Source organism: Neoarius graeffei, chromosome 4, assembly GCF_027579695.1.
Source record: "Neoarius graeffei isolate fNeoGra1 chromosome 4, fNeoGra1.pri, whole genome shotgun sequence".
Classification (NCBI taxonomy): Eukaryota; Metazoa; Chordata; class Actinopteri; order Siluriformes; family Ariidae; genus Neoarius; species Neoarius graeffei.
Genome location: NC_083572.1, coordinates 1040641 through 1057424, shown reverse-complemented (window position 1 = coordinate 1057424; position 16784 = coordinate 1040641). Strand labels below are relative to the sequence as shown.

At 42.0% G+C, this 16784-nt stretch overlaps 1 protein-coding gene across 4 annotated transcripts in view; it reads left to right on the top strand.

Moving 5' to 3' along the window:
• The window catches only part of LOC132884689 (myosin-10), a 48082-nt gene that overhangs the window by 17560 nt on the left and 13738 nt on the right, over positions 1-16784 (top strand). Inside the window, exons 4-19 of one of the 4 annotated variants that reach the window (XM_060918545.1) lie at positions 5879-5906; positions 7520-7622; positions 8449-8478; positions 9196-9207; positions 9669-9761; positions 10044-10107; positions 10392-10490; positions 10600-10743; positions 10856-10951; positions 11030-11148; positions 11355-11507; positions 11698-11871; positions 12432-12605; positions 13258-13372; positions 13665-13730; positions 13909-13911. In XM_060918545.1, the coding sequence (XP_060774528.1) occupies positions 5879-5906; positions 7520-7622; positions 8449-8478; positions 9196-9207; positions 9669-9761; positions 10044-10107; positions 10392-10490; positions 10600-10743; positions 10856-10951; positions 11030-11148; positions 11355-11507; positions 11698-11871; positions 12432-12605; positions 13258-13372; positions 13665-13730; positions 13909-13911 (1473 nt within the window). The remainder of the gene's footprint in view (positions 1-5878; positions 5907-7519; positions 7623-8448; positions 8479-9195; positions 9208-9668; positions 9762-10043; positions 10108-10391; positions 10491-10599; positions 10744-10855; positions 10952-11029; positions 11149-11354; positions 11508-11697; positions 11872-12431; positions 12606-13257; positions 13373-13664; positions 13731-13908; positions 13912-16784) is intronic. The other 3 variants (XM_060918542.1, XM_060918543.1, XM_060918544.1) reach the window with 3 other exon arrangements.

Sequence of the window (16784 nt, the reverse complement as noted above, 5' to 3'; positions counted from 1 at the left end):
AATGGTACATTCCAGCACTTTAACGCAGTGCAGAAAGAAACAAGAAAAACGAGTCCTGGCTATTCAATACTGATCATTTAAAAGTGGTGTGTAAAATGAATGCAAAACTGCTCATGATGAGGAAATGAGTAAAACGTCTGACCTTTAAAAGGTCAGGACCTCATGCAGTGCAGGTTTAATATCTGCTGAAGCTTCATCTTCCATTTATTTTTCTCTCCATTCAGTGGAGGAATGCGAGCGTGTACGTGTCGTCTTTCTTCTCCTGGGCTTTGGAGGTTGTGTTCCTCCACCTGGTCCTAATAAACCCAAATGAACAGTAATGTGTTTCAGCACTTTGTGTCCTTCTGAAGTGACTCCAGGCCTCTCTGCTTTCACCTGGACTGCAGTGAATCTGCTGAGTTTCGAAGGAATTTCCATAGCAGGAGCTCTTTACTCACAACATTCTGAATTTTTGTGCTGGATTTCCTTCAGAATTAAACCTTACTGGTATTTATTACGAACGGTGTTCATGGTTGATCCTTTGACAAAAGGGAATGAATGAATAAATGCATAAATTTGTTCACTTGCCTGTCATCAGGTTTAGGTGTCCTTGTGACCTATTAAATACTAGAATAAGTGCACACGAACACTAATTTAGGTAGCTAGCTAGCTTGAATGAGTATTGGAATTCCTGAGGAAGACCTTTTTGTTTAGATTATAGCTGTTACTTGGTCTTTTAATCCTGATGTAGAATATTGCGCCTGAAGTTTTTTTTTTTTTTTTTTTTCCTCATCACTAATCAAACCCACGAACTTGAACGTAATCTGCAGAACTTCTCCAGCCGAGTGCCCCACGCAATAACGTTCCGTTTAGAAAAGTGAGTCAATCAGATTGCATCCTGAAGCTCGTGACCAGAAAAGTGCACAAAAGTGTATGACCATGTGGATCGCTTGGGTGGAGCCTCCGAGGCTAACATTCGGATGTGTGTTGGCGGTTTCCTGTGACTTGTGTTGTGTAACGTTAGATGTCGTGTCTAAGTTCACCTTGTAGTTAATCTCTGGTCAGAGTTCTTGTGACTGAAGGCTTGTGTGTGTGTGTGTGTGTGTGTGTGTGTGTGTGTGGTGTATAATTGGAGCATTGACGTGATTCTTGTTGCTCTGAAACGTGTTATGTTTAAATGTACGTGACACACAAACCCTTTATTATAGAACTAGATTAGAGAAGAGTCTCCCCCTCTGGAAACCCTACTGATCCACCAGGCGACTGCAAATAAGCAGCGAGCGTCCCGGACACGTAATCTGCTTGGGCTGCTGGTTTATGTGTACTGTGCTCTGATTGGTCGATGTGGTAGTAACAGTGTTATTGTCCCACACCTGCTGTGTAATGCTGCGTCAAAACATTGGGTCCTGCCCCATCAGCCTGTGATCGGAGATTGGATCTCCTCCATTTTCCATTGATTCTATATTCAGCAGTGTTTCCTTCCCTGCTGGGAATCGGAGGAATTCGCCGCAGAGAGGCAGCTGCCTGACCTATCCCATGATGCAGCAGTGAGTGAGCGAGCATGACCCAGCAGTTGGTGATGCTGGTTTCTGAGGACCGTGAGTCACACGCTTTATCCTGGGGATCTGAGAGATGGATTTTATTCACGTCTGAGTGTGACGTGAGTCACTCGGCTGATTCTAGCAGACTGACGCCGATTCTCTGTTTCTGACCCGCGTGTCGTCCGCTCCACCCACCCCTCCCCCGCAAGGACAACAGAGCGGCCCATACAAAGGCAAAAGGTCTTCGCTCAGTGAATCTGGAGGAGGAATGACATCACAGTAAACTTTTCAATAATAAATACTATACATTTAACACAGTAGTTTGTTTCTCACTAGTTACAGAGCTGTTGTGATTGTGCCTCGTGCTGTTTCAGCTACATTTATTTTATTACACCATGCTGCTGCTGAGTTCCGGACTCTGATTGGTCAGAAGGTGTTGATTTAATTCTCTGACAGTAGCACAGGTTTGTTAATGCACTTGTTCTAGTGCGTTATTCACAGGGGTGTACAGCGGACGCTCCACTGGTAATAAACAGACTTTAAAAGTGTGTAGTCGCTGATCTGACGGATGTTTTTAATATTTTATGGAAGGAGTCTCCAGTATCAGAGGTTAAACTGTAACTTTAAGTAGCTTTAAGTGAGACTGATCTTGGACTAGTTGTTCCACTAGGGTTTATTTTGCCCCATTTGTGTGTGCGTATCCCCCCCCCCCCCCCCCCCCCCAAAAGAAACCCTTTCTGCCCCTCCACAAGATTAACGAGCCACAGCATTCCTCACATACCAAACCACATCGGCAGCAGACGACAGACGGAGAGAGACTGGAGCCGTGACTCCATTCACACGTTCACTGAAACATTTATACTGATTTATGGAACAAGAGAAATTCAGATTGGGTTTAATTCTGAATTAAAGATTTGGGTTTTTTTTTCTCTCTCTCTCTCTCTCTCTCTCTCTCTCTCTCTCTCTCTCTCTCTCTCTCTGTGTGTGGTATAAAAGGTCAGAGGTTCTACACCCAACATCCAGCTGTCTGTAGGAATGTAGCACAGAGCGCGCGTGCACAGACCTCAAGAAGTTCTTCAGTCTAAATGTTCAACAGGATTTATGATCTAGAATTTGCACCTTTCTGTAAAAATTAAGTAAAATGAATTGAATTGTGTAAAGTGATCGGAAGGTTGGGTGGGGGAACAGTTAAATGCAAATGAGCACATTTGCCTGTTTTGAAGAGCCTGATAGTTTTGAATATTGCAATGTGTCGAACTGGTTATAGGTGTGGGTGTGTGTGGGGTTCTGTTTATTGGCTCTAAAATCAGTGTAGAGATCTGATCTGAGATCAGTGCAGCACGACTCCTAAAGTAAACGACTTCTCACACACCGAGGCCTGAACTTTAGCGGATAAAACTCTCCATGGAGAGGATTTACGTGGAGTTTTAATGATTCCTCGTCATACTGTACGAGCTCCTGTATAGTAAACTGTGATGGCGTGCGTCTCTGTGTCTGCAGTACGATACACAACCCGTGAAGTGACTGACTTATTGGAGGATGAGAAGCTCAGGTGAAGATCCAGGAACAGCAACGCCAAACAGATTCCAGTGCACTTTTACCTTAAGTGATCCTCAGACTTGGTGCCAACAACCACATCTGTGTTCCACTCAACCACCTCAAGTTTTATTTATTTTTTAACTTTGTCACTGTCTGGGACACTGCCCCCTAGTGCTTGGTCACTCACTCCGCTTTAATAACGGTCTTTAAATACTGGAAGTGTGAGAGGGGGAAACCCAGTGTGTTAGGAGTCTGAACTGTATGAAGGGGTGATGACGGGATTGGAACACAGCCTGTAAAGTGTGTTGGATTCCTCAGGTGTGTGTCGATAAGCACGGTGCTCTTGGGTATGATCTGAATTACGCTTCGGTGCAGGAATGAATGACGTTATTAGCCTGGTAGGTTTTTTTTTTTTTTTCCTCCCCCTCTGAAGATTCCTGAAACACATGTTCCACATTTGTCCATAAAAGGAGTAAGAATGGCGCTGTGATGTCACAATCCGTATGAAATGACATGGAGTTGGTCTCTGCAGGCAGTGGGGAGAGTGGTGATGTTTTAAAGTGTCCTTGATTACATGGGCCTGTTTGAATATCATGTAGAATAATTTTATGTAGTACCTTTCAGTTTGTCAATCTTGAGTGTATCACAAAAGTTAAGACAACATATAACGGTAAAGTATATAAATAATCCACCTTTTAGTGAAGTTGTGTGTAAGTGTTCAAGACAAACGGAGCTAAATTTCTTCCAAATTTACAAACGCTGATTTTCGTGTGTGTGTGCTGATTGCCAGTAAAGTTCATTCCTGATACAGTTCATTTTTATATCGTGACTCCCACAGGACTCCATAAAAGGTAAAGTACACCGACAGCTGTGAGCAGGAAATGAGTGATCAGGGTAAAGGCTGAAAAACAACTGGAATTTATTTTGCCTCACTTTTATGCCAACACTAATTTACTAATATAGTAAATATTAGTAAGCAGTAAATCCTCAATCAGCTCTGTTTTATGGCTGTGCGCAGACAGAGCAGCCCTCCTCCGCTTGCAAACCGCCATTTCTATCGTCATAGTTAGTTCTATTCATCTCTGCATGGGCACACTTTTTTTTTTTTTTTTTTTAAATGTTAGTAAAATAAATCAACTGGTTTTCAGAAAATGTTCAGGATGGTTCTCTTAGTTCCTGATCTAGTGAACTGGTGTGAGGATGTGTTTTTTGATCGAGACTCTAAAGCTCTTCTAGAAGTCTCTCTGGATCGGGGTTTTGGCTAAATGCTGTAAGTGTCAGTTTAAACTCCACAGTGTGTTCCAGATATAAAGGTTGCAGTAATCCATGTGGATTAAAGGATCTGAAGTCGATCAGGTCAGAGTTTACATTTGTGGTGGTGTGTGTAAATTTGCACAAGAGTAGGATGTGAAGTTTATTTTTCCTGAATTTATGCCATTTTTCTTTCACAAATTTCTTGTGTAAAAGCTCATACAACTTGCACACAAGTCTGTTTGCATCCAACTTGAGAAATGAAAAGTTTAAAATACTGAATTTAAAAAATAGTTAGCAAAAGGTCACCGTGAAGAGAAGTGTTGATGTTTTTAGATGAATAGTGACCCTTGTTGGAGTTCTGTCTCTGCAAAGTATTGTGTTGTGGTTTATAGACGTCTTTAGCGCTCTATTTTCTGATGTTGGTGTACATGATGCTCAGAATCCATTCATGTTATCCTGCAGTTTTATTAGGGATAAACAGATGCACTGTTGCCCTTGGGGTTCAAGATATCTATTTTTAAAATGTTGAAATGAGAGCCTTCTCTGATGCAGCTTTTTCTCTCCGTAGCTCTGTTTAATGTCCGCGCTTGGCTCGGTGTGTCTCTCCGTAATCTGCTAAAAGGAAAGTCAAGAATGCGTTCCCCCCCCCCCCCCCCCCCCATATCCCAGAGTTTAGAGATGGATGAACACCAGGCACCCTTCTTCCCAATGCTGATGTCTGAGAGTAACACACACACGCTGTTCTTCCTCCATCACTTATCAAATTCCTCCTGCATCTCAGTGTAAAGAACTTCAGCCTCGTCACAACACCGCTATGTGTCCTTACGCACTGCATGTGCTCTCTCTCTTGCGCGCGCACGCTCTGTGTGTATAAATGGCTGCGTGTTACACACAGCCCTACAGAAGCAGTGTGTTGTGATTAAAGAGGATATTGTAGTGATGTGTTGTAATAACTTCACCTCTCGAGTGTCAGGAATGTTTAAGCAGCATGATATAATTAGAATATTGCACACAGCGCAGGTGGTAAAGGGCATTTCTGTTTATCCAAGTGTGTGTGTGGGGGGGGGGAGCGGATTACTGAGGTGTGCACTTCTTCTGTCAGATTAATCACCATGCTGATTGACACACTGCATTTTCACACAACCGTGTGTGTGTGTGTGTGTGTGTGTGTGTGTGTGTGTGTGTGTCCTCCCAGCCCTTCACAGGAAGCCTGCACAGGGAGTGAGTGCTGAGTGTGTTCCTGTGTGTGAGGGTCAGTCAGAGGTCTCTGTGAGGCACAGCTGTAATATCACACTGATCTCAGATCAGATCTAAGCTTGTATAGTTGATATGATGCTGTATGATGTTGGAACAGCGTGTGTAAAGGTGTGTGTGTGTGGGGGGGGGGGTATTGTATTTAGTTGCTCATACAGGAGTTTCTTCATCCTTTAACATGTCATTATGCTGTGTACAGCGTTCTCTAAAGTCATCACCTATAATTCAGAATAAAGGATTAATTGTACTGTTTTATACATATTCACCTCTCTCTCTCTCTCTCTCTCTCTCTCTCTCTCTCTCTCTCTCAGATCGTGAGGACCAGTCCATCCTGTGCACGTAAGTAATCCAGTCAGTGTATTCAGTAGGGGTGGGTATTGGCAAAGAAGTCACGATTCAATTCGAATCACGATTCACATGCTACGATGCGATACTATCACAATGCATCACGATTCTTGAATTATTGCGATGCATTGCGATATATTCAACATACTTCAGTGAAAATGTAAAAAAAAAAAAATAGAGCATAATTACCAGTGGCTGTGTACGATCTGGATAGTGTCTCCAATTGATGCATAACTCGGAGCAACTCAGTTCATAACTGAATTTAATGAAACGACTTTGGAGGTAGTTGCCATTAAAACAAATACTGTTTCCATACTTAACGAGTGGACACACTAATGACAAAAATTGCATAGGATTTATAAAACTAAAAATAATAAAAGAAAACTAATAGCAGCAGTTTTCAATTTCTTTGCAGCACCTGCAGTATGGGAGGACAAGGCAATAATAAATATCAAAATATATATACTATATTACTCAGTACATTAAATTATCATCATTATATTATTTGTTACATTACTTTACATTATATTTAAATGCCTTATGCATTTATAGTTTGTGGAGCATCCTCAAATTAGGAAACAATACACTCATTTAGCATATTTCTTTTAGCATGTTGTAGTACCGCAGCAGTTATGTCAGACTCGGTGAGTGTGCAGATGTCCTTCTCAGATTTACGTATTTCTGCAGACAGGAGTGCAGCGTGGATGGCAGGCTGTTGCTCTAAAAAGCGCTCAAGCATGTCGTGCGCGCTGTTCCAGCGAGATTTGTAAACAGAGTCGCAGTCGCATATGATGTCTATGCAGAATGTCTAGGTCGCAGTAGCCCGCCGCCGGAAATGCCACTGGCATGAAGGCAGCGGGTGTCAAAGACTCCACGGCGACATCTACAGGACTGGAAGTTGTATTCTACTTGTTTTTGGCTGATGTTCGCCAACCATTCATACAATTTTATTTATTCATTTTTTAAAATTAATAATCGATATTTGGCGTCAAGAATCGATGCAGTATATCGTGAAAGTTAGTATCGCGATGCATTGTCATGACGATTATTTTGCACACCCCTAGTATTCAGTGATGTCTCCCCTATATCAGTGGTGTTGTAAAAGATTTGGTTAATTTATTTTTAATTATTTACTTTTTGGGGGTTTATTTAAATATTGATTTTGCACACTGGTCCTCAGACTGCCCTGTGGTGCTCCTGTGAAGATTCTGTTTAGCTTTTATTTCCGATTGCTGTGTGTGATCTGATCGAGTGTGTAAGGATGTGAGCATGAACTAGAACAGATTAATATACACTCATGCGAGCACACATCTGATTTATTGGTGTAAACTCCAGGCGTTATCAGATTTCTGGGTCTTAATCTGATTTATGATCTCACAGCATGGAGTTTACAAGAAGAGTGCTGCAGGAAAATCGGATAATAATGGGGTTGGGGGGGGCTGCTATCAGTATCAGTGTGTCAGAGCTCTGATATCTGATCTCGGATCAGAAACATTTCAGTTAAAGTTCTCTGCATTAATTGGCCATTAATTTCATAAATCAGCTGTGAGGAGTGTCCTACAAAACATCTCTTCACTTTTAAATGGTGTGGTTCTCTCTCTCCTCAGAGGTGAATCTGGAGCAGGAAAAACTGAAAACACTAAAAAAGTGATTCAATACCTGGCACATGTCGCTTCCTCACACAAAGGAAGGAAGGACCACAACATTCCTGTGAGTTTTTATTTCCAATCTTTACTCTCATTTTATTATTGTTTTAAACTGGTGATATTGGGACAGAAAAGTGGGGAAGTGTGAGCTCTGTCCCAAATGCATTAGATTTTGAGGATGGTTGGAGTTTAAACGGGAAAGAGTGACTGACTGAGGGGAAATGTTAATTATAGACGTGGGGGGGTTAAAAACCAGGGGTTTTGTCCTGAACAGTCGATCCCTGGTTGATGGAATAATCTACAGCGTGTCCTGAAACTAGATTAAACTACTAAAAAGTAGTTTGTGTGCTGGTGTGTGCAGCTGTGCCCCGTTCACTCTATCGTGCACCATTTTCAAGCTGTGCCATTTCATAGGTGTCTAAAAGCATAGTGAAGAAAACTCCGTGCACCCTTTCAGTCCCACAATGCACTGCAGCGTTGGGTTTGATTGGTACACGCTCCACTGAGGGGGCGGACCTCTTCAGTTTGTATGAAGTAAATTAATCCTTTAGTGAAATTATGTCCAAAATGACAATTTATTATAATGTTCAAACATGAAGTGAACCAGGTTCATATGAAATAAGAACCCGTCTGCATTTGGGACACAGCCGTGTAGTGTGACTGCATCCTGCTGTGCTAAAGCGGCTAACAGTTAGCATAACTACCGTTTTAGCGATTCTAGCATAATGTTCCTTTAATGTTAATGCATAGACGCAGTACTGGCTGCTGTGAACTTTTAGCCACTAACCCTTCAAACTGACTCCGTCTCAGTCCTGAGAATGAACACACACCTCTCTGTGATGGACTGGGTCTGCGGTTCGCTGCTCTAACACTGTGCATTTGTTTAACAGCCAGAGTCTCCTAAAGCTGTCAAACTCCAGGCAAGTTCCTCCTGCATGCAGCACTAACACACATCTCACACACTCTAGCTTTTCATCTTCTCTCTCAGTACACACACCTTTCTCTCGCTGACTCTCTTAGATTTCTCATTTTTATCATTGTCTCTCTGTACACATCTTTCTCCAGATGTGCCTGCCTTTTGCTCTCTCCCCACTTATCTGTTCTCCCAAATCTCTACACATCTGGGTTGGGGGTTTACGTTTTTTTTGGGTGCGCGTGTGGACAAAAAAATAAGAGGTCATCTGGGGAATGTCCCAAATCAGTGTGTAAACTCGAGTCACTTGCTGTTTCCTCTGGGGTGTGTGTGGGTTGGGACACGGCCCCACTCACGGTAACTTTTGGAACATGATAAACACTTCTGAGGGGCTCATTTTATTTTGGCTCCCACACTCCACTTTAGTTTAGTAGTGCGTACTCACGATAGGGTACGGTTCAAACACTACTTCATACCCTAAAATTTGATTTGGGATGCCACCCATAACTATTCATTACTTCTTTTAAACATCTTGCCTTTTAAATGTTTAACTGCTTTCAAAAACCAATTAATTATGGAATATTTATCATTTTATAATATGTTGAAATTATTCCTGCATCATCTTTTTAAAATGCAGCTCAGTCTAACTTTTTTTCATTTTGAATATTTACTTTTCCTGTTTATGATCAGTAATTATCAATCTGATTTTGCCCATTAATTTCAGATCCTGCTGTATGTAAGTAATGTGCAGTGTCTCTCTGTGGGCTCAGGAGCACTTGCTGTCTCTGTGTCTCTGTCTGTCTGTCTGTCTGTCTGTCTGTCTGTCTGTCTCACAATAAATCGGCTATAAATGAAAAAAAATTGCACAGGAAATGTGGCTAAATTTTGTCCACAGATTTAAACACCCCCTGCTGCTTGTAGCTTCACCAGCGCTGATTGTTTACATGGGAACCTCCTTTTCAAAAACTTGGTTTTACTACTTTGGTGCTTTATACTGTATGTGCACTCAGACAGGGTTGGGGAAGAATGCAGACCAAAATAAATCAATAAATAAAAAGGAAAGACTTTTACTTTCCTTTCTTGCACAGAACTCTGCTTTTCCACACACTTTTTAGTTCTGTGTGTTTTAGTGTTGTTTTTTTTTTTTTTGTGTGTGTGTGTGTGTGTGTGTGTGTGTGTGTGTGTGTGTGTGTACAGGGTGAGTTGGAGAGACAGCTCCTGCAGGCTAATCCCATCCTGGAGTCATTTGGTAACGCCAAGACAGTGAAAAATGATAATTCTTCACGTTTTGTAAGTTTATCGATCATCTCTCTTAAAGGGGAATAATTAATGTATACATAAGTGGGTGTGTCCTAAATTAGTTTTTTTTCCTAAAATTTTTCTGTACAATGGTTATAAAAAAATGACTTATTTATAAAGTAAAATATTTGTCCATCTTCCTCTTATTTATAATTTTCCTAATTTTTTTTTCCTCCTTCACACTTGTGCTTTTTTTTCTCTTTCATTACTTTGTTGCTTTTTTTTTTCTTTTTTTCCTTTCCTTTTCATCTTTTCTTCCCCCCCCCCCCCCAGGGGAAGTTTATCCGGATCAATTTTGATGTGACTGGGTACATCGTGGGGGCCAACATCGAGACCTGTATCCTGCTCCCATTTACAGATTCACTTTTTTGGGGGGTGTTGGGCTAAGTTCATTTTAAATTGTGTGTGTAGGTTGATTTAAAGCCACAATGTTGTGATGAGAGGCAGCAGGTCTGTGTGGTGATCAGTAGATGATCAAATGCAGTGTGTGAGGGGATGGTGCTGTGTGGTGAACTGTAATCCTGTAAATAAGTGGTGTGTTAGTGTCACTGTGATGCAGAGAAAGAGGATTAAATATGAGCTCCTCAAGTCACTGGTGTTTCCTTACACCTTGAACTTCAGATCTGCTGGAGAAATCCAGAGCTATTCGTCAGGCCAAAGACGAGAGAACGTTCCACATCTTCTACCAGCTGCTGGCTGGAGCAGGAGAACATCTGAGATGTGAGCCTCGCCTCCCTGCTGCACCTCACATGCCCAGTGTTCCCTTCTCTCCTGTAATTTAGTGTGAGAGGGAGAATTGAGATTTAACACCTCATTGTTCTTCCTGTAGCTGATCTCCTGCTGGAGAGTTTCAATAACTATCGCTTCCTGTCCAACGGATACATTCCCATTCCTGGCCAACAGGACAAAGACAACTTCCAAGAGACCATGGAGGCCATGCACATCATGAGCTTCTCCCACGAAGAGATCTTATGTGAGCGAGAGCGTGATAATGGAGACTTGTACACATGGTTTTGTGCAGTCACTACTGTGATGGAGTAGTTTGACACGTGTGTGTGTGTGTGTGTGTGTGTGTGTGTTTACAGCCATGCTGAAGGTGGTATCAGCTGTGATGCAGTTCGGCAACATTGTGTTCAAAAAGGAGAGAAACACAGACCAGGCCTCCATGCCTGAGAACACAGGTACACGCGTGCGCACACGTACTGTACGTTCTGGTATATTTATGGTATATTATTGACTTCCATGCTGTGTGTGTGTAGCTGCACAAAAGCTGTGTCACCTGCTGGGGATGAGTGTGATGGAGTTCACTCGTGCCATTCTGACCCCGAGGATTAAAGTGGGACGAGACTATGTTCAGAAAGCGCAAACTAAAGAACAGGTAGCACCTTCAGATCAAACGAAATGATGCTAATCAGTAAATATTATGTCTACAATACAAGTAGATGCAGAAGTGCTCAACAAAATATGGAAAAACTGAGAAACCGTAAAATGGAGCATGGCTGGATGAAAGTAGGATGGAAGGATTACAATAAACAAGTTGTGTTTATCATCATGGATGACTTTCCTCCCATTTTAATTCCTCAGGCTGACTTTGCCGTTGAAGCTCTGGCCAAAGCAACATACGAGCGTCTTTTCCGTTGGCTTGTCCACCGAATAAACAAAGCTCTGGACCGAACCAAGCGGCAGGGGGCCTCGTTTATTGGCATCCTGGACATCGCTGGATTCGAGATCTTTCAGGTGAGGGCTGTGCGCTTGTTTAAGAAAATTGGAAACTAAAACCCTGTATGACTAGGTTTAAAAATGTTTGTTTGATTATGCTTTAAAGTGCTCATGAAGTTTAACCTAAAAACACAACCTTTCTCTTCACACTGGGAGATGATGCACACTAGCTAGGGATGGATCCTAATGGAGTGTTTTTCTCTCACAGTTGAACTCGTTTGAGCAGCTGTGTATTAATTACACTAACGAGAAGCTGCAGCAGCTCTTCAACCACACCATGTTCATCCTGGAGCAGGAGGAGTATCAGCGCGAGGGCATCGAGTGGAGCTTCATCGACTTCGGTCTGGACCTGCAGCCCTGCATCGACCTCATTGAGAGGCCTGTGAGTACAGGGAGAGTCGCTCACACTTGCACACTTAATGCTGCGTGTTTAAAAATGAGTGACGTGAGAATGTGGCTTTAGTTGGTGTGGTGGTCTGTAGTCGGGTGAGAAAATGGCGATCGCGCTCGGGTCTGAGAACACCTCAGAGACGGTCTTAATCCACTTCCAACCGAAAACCAACGCAGACTCCGCCGCGTGTATGGCTGAGGAAGTGTACATGTGGTGTCTGAACGGAGCTAAAGCACGCAGCTGTAGAGCTGCTGTATGTTCTGGAGATTTGGATGTCAGGTTTTAAACTCGTGCTCTGATATTTTCATCCCTATATTTAGGGTTCACTGAAGGTGTGCAGTCACATTTATAATCCTCACAGCGGAGAGGAAGGGCTTTAAATTGTTTAAATCAGAAGAGCAGATGTTTCATCCTAATCCAGTTGTGGCTCCCTGGTGAAATTCTGCTCATTTGTGTTTGAGTGACATGTGCCTCGGATCATTCTTATTAAGGCAACACAATCTTCTGAAACTTTTTTTTTCTTTTTAATTAAAGTGTGTGTGTGTTTGCAGGCGAATCCTCCAGGCGTTCTGGCTCTGCTGGATGAGGAGTGCTGGTTCCCCAAAGCCACAGATAAGACGTTTGTGGATAAGCTGGTGCAGGAGCAGGGTTCTCACGCCAAGTTCCAGAAACCACGACAGCTCAAGGACAAAGCTGACTTCTGCATCATCCACTACGCTGGGAGGGTACAGTACACACGCCACACACTCGTACAGCGTTCTGACCTGCTCTTACTGGATTATAGGGCCATAAACACATAAACTGAGCTACAAAGTAATGTTTGGAATTTTTATGTAAATGTATATAACTTTTTAAGTATCAGATTTTATACTCTTCAGCTTGGCTATGGCTCATGTTGGAGCTTATCTGGGTGTTTATGGTGCTGTGTAAGGAGTTGGCAGTGTGGTTTGGTTTGTAACTCTGATTAATTTATAATTGTTTGTTTTTCTACACAAACCTCCTCGCGTGCCTTGTTTTTAACTCCTGCAGCCGGAATGTTTGGGTTCAGTCATGCGTTTTCTTTTTTTTTCCACTCTCATTCCACATCTGTTTTACATTAGCAGCTGTTTTGCAATCGAAATCAAATACTGCCTTCAAGAGGACACTGTTTCTCGTTTGTGTCCCCATGGTAGAGAGAAGGGCATTTATAGGACGCGTTACTAAGTCATTTTACCAAAAATGAAAAAAATGTAGGTTTAGACTTGATGCTGCATTTGTCAGCATCAAACATGTGGGTGGTACGCTCTTCTGAGGTCACTTCATTAATAGAAAAACACTACATTTAATGAGGCGTAGTTTTTATTTGTCAACCTGATATTAATGTTCTCTCCCTCAAAGGTGGATTATAAAGCAGACGAGTGGTTGATGAAGAACATGGACCCTCTGAATGATAACGTGGCGACGCTGCTGCACCAGTCCACTGATAAATTTGTAGCAGAGCTGTGGAAAGACGGTGAGCTGCACCCTCTCTGTAGCACACTGTAAAGACGTGGGGTTTTTTTTAAACGTCTGCTGAGAAACTGCAAACGAAAACAGTAAATTCCACAGTAAACACTAAATCTGAGGAAATATGATCTACATTTCATTCCAGTGTGTGTGATATTTCTGTCCACCAGTGTTGCACTAACCTGTGTGTTACTGTGTGTGTGCTTGCTGTTACTGTTTTTATTTCTTTTTTTTTTCTCTTTTGTTTTTTCTTTCCTTCCTTTCTCCCGCTCTCGTCCCTCTCTCGGCCCGGCCTGTAGAGATACAGAATATTCAGAGAGCGTCTTTCTATGACGTCTCTAGCCTCCATGATTCTCCGGGTGAAGGTACTGCGGTTCTTTAAGGGCACACTGTGATTTTGAGACACTCCCATGCTGCTTCTTTTCTTCCTTTTTTTGGTCCCCCTCTCAACCCCCCTCCCCCCTTCCGGCTGGCTCGTGTCACATTTTGGCCAGATTAATACGAAATCTGAGTTCACTATTGAGATGTTTTTATTGGCTAAAGGTAGTGGGGTTGAATAAGTGTTTGCATCATGAGTGAAATATAACACAACTGTTTAGAGAAATGGTGAACGCTGAGCGGGCGGGTGAGGTCATGATGCTCGACAAAGTCACTCATTGTGTGTAAAATGTCCCGATACTGTTGGAAGTAGGTGTGTGAATTTAGAAGGTCCCCACTCTGGACAGGAATGGTTTGGTCCAGTAGTATGTACACAACTTCCTTCACTCAGTATTTTGTAATTCACTATCTCTTCCATAATAGTGAGGAGTTATTCGGTTAATTAACTGTTCATCTGGATTGAATGTGTTTTAAAACTCTAACAGTTATTAACAAACTAACAATTGCTTCTTGTACAACCCCGATTCCAAAAAAGTTGGGACAAAGTACAAATTGTAAATAAAAACGGAATGCAATAATTTACAAATCTCAAACTGATATTGTATTCACAATAGAACATAGACAACATATCAAATGTCGAAAGTGAGACATTTTGAAATTTCATGCCAAATATTGGCTCATTTGAAATTTCATGACCGCAACCCATCTCAAAAAAGTTGGGACAGGGGCAATAAGAGGCTGGAAAAGTTAAAGGTACAAAAAAGGAACAGCTGGAGGACCAAATTGCAACTCATTAGGTCAATTGGCAATAGGTCATTAACATGACTGGGTATAAAAAGAGCATCTTGGAGTGGCAGCGGCTCTCAGAAGTAAAGATGGGAAGAGGATCACCAATCCCCCTAATTCTGCGCCGACAAATAGTGGAGCAATATCAGAAAGGAGTTCGACAGTGTAAAATTGCAAAGAGTTTGAACATATCATCATCTACAGTGCATAATATCATCAAAAGATTCAGAGAATCTGGAAGAATCTCTGTGCGTAAGGGTCAAGGCCGGAAAACCATACTGGGTGCCCGTGATCTTCGGGCCCTTAGACGGCACTGCATCACATACAGGCATGCTTCTGTACTGGAAATCACAAAATGGGCTCAGGAATATTTCCAGAGAACATTATCTGTGAACACAATTCACCGTGCCATCCGCCGTTGCCAGCTAAAACTCTATAGTTCAAAGAAGAAGCCGTATCTAAACATGATCCAGAAGCGCAGACGTCTTCTCTGGGCCAAGGCTCATTTAAAATGGACTGTGGCAGAGTGGAAAACTGTTCTGTGGTCAGATGAATCAAAATTTGAAGTTCTTTATGGAAATCAGGGACGCCGTGTCATTCGGACTAAAGAGGAGAAGGACGACCCGAGTTGTTATCAGCGCTCAGTTCAGAAGCCTGCATCTCTGATGGTATGGGGTTGCATTAGTGCGTGTGGCATGGGCAGCTTACACATCTGGAAAGACCCCATCAATGCTGAAAGGTATATCCAGGTTCTAGAGCAACATATGCTCCCATCCAGACGACGTCTCTTTCAGGGAAGACCTTGCATTTTCCAACATGACAATGCCAAACCACATACTGCATCAATTACAGCATCATGGCTGCGTAGAAGAAGGGTCCGGGTACTGAACTGGCCAGCCTGCAGTCCAGATCTTTCACCCATAGAAAACATTTGGCGCATCATAAAACGGAAGATACGACAAAAAAGACCTAAGACAGTTGAGCAACTAGAATCCTACATTAGACAAGAATGGGTTAACATTCCTCTCCCTAAACTTGAGCAACTTGTCTCCTCAGTCCCCAGACGTTTACAGACTGTTGTAAAGAGAAAAGGGGATGTCTCACAGTGGGAAACATGGCCTTGTCCCAACTTTTTTGAGATGTGTTGTTGTCATGAAATTTAAAATCACCTCATTTTTCTCTTTAAATGATACATTTTCTCAGTTTAAACATTTGATATGTCATCTATGTTCTATTCTGAATAAAATATGGAATTTTGAAACTTCCACATCATTGCATTCTGTTTTTATTTACAATTTGTACTTTGTCCCAACTTTTTTGGAATCGGGGTTGTGTAATTAATGCTAATTAAGTAATTCAGTTATATTTTTAAGTGTAACTTCTAAACTGAATTGAATGCGTTATAAGTGAAACTTTAAAACTGAAATAAATACAAGAGCAAGTAAGACTTCAATCTGATGGTAATGTTGTTTAAAGCAAATTTAAAGCATCACCACATTAATCATTGATTTTAAAAAAAAATAATTAAAAATTTGTAAACACTGACCACAAATCCTTCCTGAAGGAGGCTCCAAGCATAAAATTATAATTCTTAACCCGTGTCTTCATGGAGATATTAACCCATGTAACAGATGGTGTTAGGGTCTCTGTAGTGAACTCAGACTGTCAGCTGTGAGAAGGAAGGACGTGCATGTATGTTTTATTTCTGTTGATAGATCCTCCACTTTGCAGATGTTTAGTGTTAAGTGCTGTAATGAAATCCTGCTCTGTTCCTTCAGTTTGCTTTAGTAATCCTGCGCATGGAAACCATGCAGCTTCTCCCCGTCATGCAAGCGCATAGAGAGCAGTAGCGTGGCTTATTAGACATGACCGACTTGACTACATGTACACTAGAATTTTTTTTTTTTTTAATATAAAGGGTGGGGTCCCCCCGACCTTTAACCCTCTGTGACATCACACTCCTAAGACTGTGCAGGTTCACTGAGCATTTCAAGTTGTTAAAATTCTGACGACTTAATTCCTGACGTTCTGAAGTTTCAAATGGAGCAGATGGGTTTGTTGCATTAGCAGTTGATGCTCCTGATGGTTCTCTCATTTTATTAATGTTGGTCTTTGGTAAGTGTCTGTATTTTCTAGTTGCCTAGAACCAGTGTTCTCAATTTGAACATGTCACGTGTGAAATTTTGATCCCTAGAATACACTGGGACTGGTTTCACAGGGGCACTACCGGGGGACTGGTTTCACAGGGGCGCTAC